Source organism: Armigeres subalbatus, chromosome 3 (genome assembly GCF_024139115.2).
Source record: "Armigeres subalbatus isolate Guangzhou_Male chromosome 3, GZ_Asu_2, whole genome shotgun sequence".
In the NCBI taxonomy this organism is placed as follows: Eukaryota; Metazoa; Arthropoda; class Insecta; order Diptera; family Culicidae; genus Armigeres; species Armigeres subalbatus.
In genome coordinates, this window is record NC_085141.1 from 248335155 (window position 1) to 248341586 (window position 6432).

Genomic DNA, 6432 nt, shown 5'->3' on the forward strand with positions numbered 1-6432 from the left:
TGGGAAAACTCCAACTCTTTCACGCGCCTGAAAGTGAAAGTTGACTAAGCGCTAGCAAACCCTATGCCACAAGATGTGTAGACAGCACGTATACTTGTATGTATATGTGATCACTGCACAAAATAAAAACATCGCACAAATAAAATCACTCATCAACGGCACTAACACATATTTATATTTTTTCTTCATGGTTATTATGACACAATCCGGAAAGATATCATTTCTTTCGCTTGCAATTTCTCACGAGATAAATCCGATTTCCGATAAACCCGCACCATCGCTACATTACACGACACTTGCTGCTTTCCTTCACCGCCACAGAACATATTAAACACTCCGAAAACACCAGTATTTTAATCGATTTTCACGGACCGATTTCAAAAACATACACGACGGAAGGACAGTGTTTCTCAACCCAACCTCTTTGCGCTGTTCATTTACGTAGCTCCAAAAGGACTTTGGGTGAGATCTTAGTCGTCGCTGTATCCCTTTTTGGTAGCGTACGAAATGATAACGACTGATCCGCTTATACTCGTTGTTGAGTCTGACATAGTGGAATTTGAGTTGCAACGTACCGTGTTTCGTGTAACTTCTGAGTGCAGCCTTCTGGCACTTTTTCAGCGACCGAAGAGCATTCGTCATCCACACGCTTAAAATCAATAACACAGAGATATGTTTGCATCACACAAAACGGATCTAATGCAGAACATCCCCTAGATGAGCGACAGTTACACAGCCACAAAAATAGCTCGTGTGGTTTTATTGAAGCTTGGATTTCAATATTTTCAACAGTATTTGGTTCCTCATGAAACAAGGAATCTGTACAAACGTTTACATGTTGAAAAGGACCGTTATCACGACCGTACGAGGCATTTTTGTGACTGTGTAACTGTCGCTCATCTAGGGGATGTTCTGCATTAGGTCCGTTTTGTGTGAAGCAAACACACCTCTGTGTTATTGATTTTAAGCGTGCACGGGATACGAGAGTCTGATCGAACGATGGTCCGCCTTATGGAAATCGTACGACACCATGGCTGGGGGGTTGAAGAAATTACGCATAACACTATCTTCGACGGCAATCACTAGAGGGCGGTGATGAGCAACATCCTTAACTAAGGGTGCAGGAGCCAAACAGATGGAAGGTGCCGTGGTACGACCACTCACGAAGCAAAGGTCCAGAGAGCGATTATTCTCGTTAACCTCGCAATTGATTTGAGATAGCGTTGCGATACTGTAGTTATCCAGAAGTTTAACGGCACCTGCGTGGAACGTGGAGCTTTCAAGATCCGGACGGAAGAAGCCGCTGTGAATAGGAGTCCATGTAATGCTCGTAAGGTTGAAGTCGCCCAAAATCACAACCTCGTAACAACCTGTCGCACTGATCTGTGGGGTGCCATGTTGCAGCGCGGCTCCATGCGGCAGTTTCGGGTTCCGTGTTCAAAGTTGAAGCAGGCGGTGGAGCTGTGTTCCGGATGGATCAGGTAAAGCTCCTCCCTTTTTTGGGACGAGCGATCTTGTGCACGGCCACTTGCTTCAGTCCACAACGCATTGGGCGGCTTCGTGTATGGGGTTGTCAAAAGTGTGGTCCTCGATGAACTCAACGATGGATTGATGGTCTTTATTTGCTGACAACACTTTCACGCCCTTGCTGCTGAGCCGAAAAGTACATTTCTGCCTCTCTGCGACCATATGATGAATTTTCGGGCATAAATCCGTCGGGTCGCTCTTCACGAACGCTTATCCTTCCGCTCTGGTTGCACCCGTGGCACCTGGGATTGTTGCTTCCTTCTTTACTTATCCTACGTTGCTCAGCAAAAAACACTTGGTGGGGTTATTCGTGCCTCCAAGTGCAGTGCGCTTCGGCAGCTTTCCAGCAACCAAGCTTCTCATGATGGGTCAGGGAGAAAATTGAGCCAACGCCAAGAGGCGAGATGACACGAAAAAAAGGCGAACGAATGAGTACACTTGGATAAAAATTCGCGATCGTTCTACTGCCTCGAACTGACGAGGACTCGAGCCCACCCCGGGCAACTTCGTTGAGAGGTTGTTTCGGGGCGTACATATTCGGAACGCCTACTTTTTTTAGTAACACAATCGCGGGTGCGGCTCCGTGAGACATACAAAGTGTACAAACATGGTAGGTGATAAACAAATCAGTACAAAGAACTCAACACATTCGGAATACAATTTATTCCTCAGATACATCTTCATTTTCGCTTTCGTCATCCCTATCAATCAACATCAATTCACTATCGCTCACCTCTTCGTGATCTCCGTTTGCAACCATCTCTATCCGCTTCCTCTCGTCGTGCCTCTCTTTGTCTAGGCACATGTTCTTCAATACTTGGATTGTGTACTTGTTGAAGTCGCATCTACAAAATAATTTAATACATCGGTCATGTTTCATTGGTTCGAATGTAAAAGCAACTTACATCTTATTCAATGTCTCGTATTTCCGGTTCAGATTTTGATGGAGCAATACCAGCGTCTGCTGGGTGAGGACATTCTCCTGCTGACCCAGCTTTGTCAAAAGCAAGTTAGACCACTTGAGGTAGAATTCAATATGAGGACTGGAGGCAACGATCTTCGAGACAAAGATCAACGTGCGGTGGGCGAATTCGTCCGGCATGGATTGGATGATTAGTTCCACTGCAAAAAAGAATAATGTTTGAATAAAGTTAGAGAATCGACCACCCAACCACCAACTTCTTATTTTCTTCTTCGAAGAGGGCTTCAATCTAAGAATCAAACTGCAGAGCTCTCACAACAAAAGAGAATGTAAACCCAAGTACCGAATCTGTCCCCAGATTACAAAAGGAAGTTTTACAAAAATCTCATTCCGTAGAATTCCTCCTGGAGTTTCTAAAGAATTCGATTATTCTCTGTATGATTATAATAGTCGTTGTCGGGACGTTGTTTGTACACTTCTTACCATCACAGTACGGCACCTTCTCAATCACCTCGTGAATTAGGTTATTTTCGTTCAGCTTCAGCGCCATTATTAGAGCCGCCGAGTAGTCCTGCTTCTTTAGAAGTTCTCTGATAGCTTTCGGAGTAATTTCCACTGAAAGTTGATACGGATCGAACACGATGCCCTTATTCAGGGAGTACATCAGTAGACCTTCGGTAGATGCCGCGGCCCACGATTGTCCTGTTGGAGAGAAACGGACGGCGAATACGTTAACCTCGGGCCTTTGGTTCCGTGCTGATAGATCGGCTCTTTTTACACCGGGTAGCTGAATAGCTACATTGCCTCCTTCAAGAGTTTCTCGTTCCTCAATTAGTGCCATATTACCAAACTCGGTTAAGTTTTTGCGGTTCGTGTATTCCTGTAATTAAATCAACATTTCCATATAAAAGGCGGAAAAAACGATATTATTAGACTTACATCCATTCCATCTAGGCTACGATTCTGAGTAATCTGGAATTTCTTCAGCAGAATGGCTTCTCGAACGTTGTATATGCAAACATATTTGGATTTGCCACCCGCTAGGATACATTCACCGTCAGCCGAATAACAGATAGATGTGAATGCGCTGAAATATGAGTCAAAAATATTTGTTTATATGATATTTAAACAACTGATACAAACTCTACTCAAATCTACAGAGAAACTTGACTCAACAAATTAGCAAATATCCAATTACCTTCCCAACTGGTTCTTCTTGGCACTGATCAGATCTGTATCCGAGACAGTGGCTCCCATGTCATTTCGTCCTTCGATTGAAGCCAACTGCTGAGCCGTTTTCACATTAAATACCCCTACATTGCCATTCAACGATGCTGCGGCAACCTCCTCGCCATTTGGTTTGAAGGCAACGCAAAGCACATCTGAAGCGACGTCAATGGTTTCACTAGCACTCGACGATTCCAGGCAGTCCCACACACGTATCGTTTTGTCCCAAGATCCAGACACCATAGTCGAGGAAGAGGCAACTGGCGAGAAAGCTAAAGTAACGACCGGTCCCTCGTGCCCACTCAGCACCTCCAGAAGTCGCCCAAGCTTCATCGACCACAGATATATTTCGAACACATCTTGCCCGCCGGCAGCGATCAGTTCGCCGGAATAATCCACCGCCACCGATGCGAACTGGACCGGTTCCGGAGATGTGAATGTTCGGAAATTTCTATATCGCACGATGTCGTACGCACGAACGGTTCCATCGAGGGACGCACTTACAAAGAACTTCTTGTTTCCACTGAATTCCACTGCGGTAACTGAGCTGGAATGTTCCGCAAAAGTAACGAAACAGAAACCATTGCTGATATTCCACAATTTAACCTTCGCATCCAGACCACCGGTCGCCAACAATTGTCCATCTGGGGAATAAGTCACGCAATTCAATCCTGAGGAATGGCCTTGCTGCTTCATAATGTACTGCTCGCTCTGCCATTCCCAAACCAACAACTGCCCCACCTCTGGAACTCCTAGGGCAAACCAATCTCCGGTGTTGTTAAATGCAACAGATTCAATTCGGAACTCTGATATACTCAACGAGTGGATCATGTTAACGTCTGGGAGCTCATACAGGTAAAACACTCCTGTCGAAAAAGCAATTACCAATATCTTCATTTGTTTGTGGTATGCTGACGCTGTAACAAAAGCTTTGGGGTTCTCCTTTCGTGCAGCATCTGCCAAATAGTGCCGAGCAAGTCGTTTGTATCTGAAATCTTTTTTCGGTTGCTTCTTCACCAACCTGCCTTCCTCGTCTCGATCATCATCTTTGTCAAATTCTCCTTGAACATGTTCTATATTGTCGTCCTTTTCTTTTCCAGATTTTTCATAATCCTTATCTGCCTCAATGTCATCCTCTTGTTCATCTTCGTCTTCCTCCTTTAGCTTCTTTTTAGGAATGTACTCCTGCTCAAATTTGCGACCAACTGAAATATCTTCTACTTCCGAGCTACATTCCCATATCATAAGCGCGCCATCTTTGCTAATGGTGTTAACATCCAGGGTCTTTTCCTCAAAAAAGCATCCCACAACGGCATCCCTATGACCACCCAGGATAAAGGGCCGGAAGTTACTCAGAAATTCCACGCCCTGCAACCGGACCGAGTTGTCCTTCGATCCAACGGCAACGATCTTCGAATTGCACGCCCAATCGATGAACGTCGTCTCGTCGTATGCAATCTCAAACGCGCGCTGTAACACAAACGAGTTGTACGTTCCACTCAGCTCCCCCGGCGCGCGGAACACCAGGATGGCATTGTTCACCGCCGCAGCAAAATACATGCCGTCCGGACTGAACCGAAGATGCTTCACCTCTCCGTTGAACTTGTACCGATGGATCACCGTGTGGGATATCATGCTGATCATCTGTGCGACGCCGACTTCGTTTACCGCCACCAGAATGCACCCGTTCGGGGACAAATCCAGTGCGGTGTAGTTGTACTCGCTCTCCAGCGAAAGTGTGTGCGATTTATTACTGATCGAGATAAACAAACAATTAGTTATCTGATACGACAGGTACCAGCGAAGTTATAATGCTTACTTTTTTAAATCGAAAATGGTTATTCGATTGCCGACCGGACTAATCACGGAGTATCCATCGGGGCTAAACAGCAGTGTTCCTTGGCGGTACACAGAGCCCAGCAGGTTTTTGAACTGAAAATAGTTTGTACATGTTATATTTAGGAAGGAAACACCACACAAATGTTGTTGTCACCTTGTATGCAAATTTCATTGCTCAAAAATAAAATAATCACTTAATTTACAGGTAAATTGAATACTTTTTGAAGAAAATCGCACAAGTTAAGCCGCGAAGCGTGATAACCAGAGGTAAACAAACACCATGTGCGCTGAAGTTTGACGTTTCTCTCGCGTTTTTGGCGATCTCAGGACCACCGTGTGATTTGGGCGAATTTTAATACTGTAAGAAAACATTGGGAAGCAAATTACTGCCAAAATAAGCATTTATTGGAAAAATATAGATATAAAAATTCTACAAAGTTAGCTTTTCCATCAGATAATTGTATTAGTTTTGGCGAAAGCGTATAAATTTAACGAAATTGATAAAACAATGGTAATTTAAAAAATCAGGTTTGCTCAAACAGCAAAATGGTCTCGTTTCTCTCGCGATTCGGATTCGTCCTCTCTGTTTTGTTGCGATCCATTTTCCATGCCGTTCCTATTCAAAGGAATATTTACCAATGATGACGTCACTCTTTGGTTCGCTTCAGCTTTCGAGAGGGACGGAGTGGGTTGGAGCATTTGGGAAAAGCTGATGGAAAAGCCGAAGAGTACACGTGCAGATTATTTTATTGACATTACACGGTAGATGGCCCACTAAATATTTGCTAAACTTCACTCTATATACTAGGATATTATACTTCTATTATGCGATGAAACTTCCAGTAATTTACTCTCCAGTGGTATTGAATAACACAAGGTCCACATACAGGTAGATTTTTTTGTTAGCATTGAAAAGT

The 6432-nt window shown here is 44.2% G+C and overlaps 1 protein-coding gene across 1 annotated transcript; it reads right to left on the bottom strand.

The window, feature by feature from the left end:
• Nucleotides 1-2175: 2175 nt before the first annotated feature.
• Nucleotides 2176-5826, bottom strand: LOC134223277 (periodic tryptophan protein 2 homolog). The gene is made up of 7 exons (XM_062702429.1): nucleotides 5670-5826; nucleotides 5496-5608; nucleotides 3648-5429; nucleotides 3389-3536; nucleotides 2933-3329; nucleotides 2433-2649; nucleotides 2176-2372 (listed from the first exon to the last, which is right to left on the bottom strand). Exons 1-7 carry the CDS (start codon nucleotides 5685-5687, stop codon nucleotides 2189-2191), a joined length of 2859 nt encoding a protein of 952 aa, XP_062558413.1. The 5' UTR covers nucleotides 5688-5826; the 3' UTR covers nucleotides 2176-2188.
• Between the last annotated feature and the right edge of the window lie 606 nt (nucleotides 5827-6432).

Bases quoted from the DNA above. Each gene is read 5' to 3' on its own strand.
- LOC134223277 (XM_062702429.1), bottom strand. The intron at 5,430-5,495 runs GTAAGCATTATA...TATCTCGATCAG, and splicing joins ACCATTTTCGATTTAAAAAA to TAATAAATCGCACACACTTT. The intron at 2,650-2,932 runs GTAAGAAGTGTA...TCTTTTTTGCAG, and splicing joins GAAGGTGCCGTACTGTGATG to TGGAACTAATCATCCAATCC.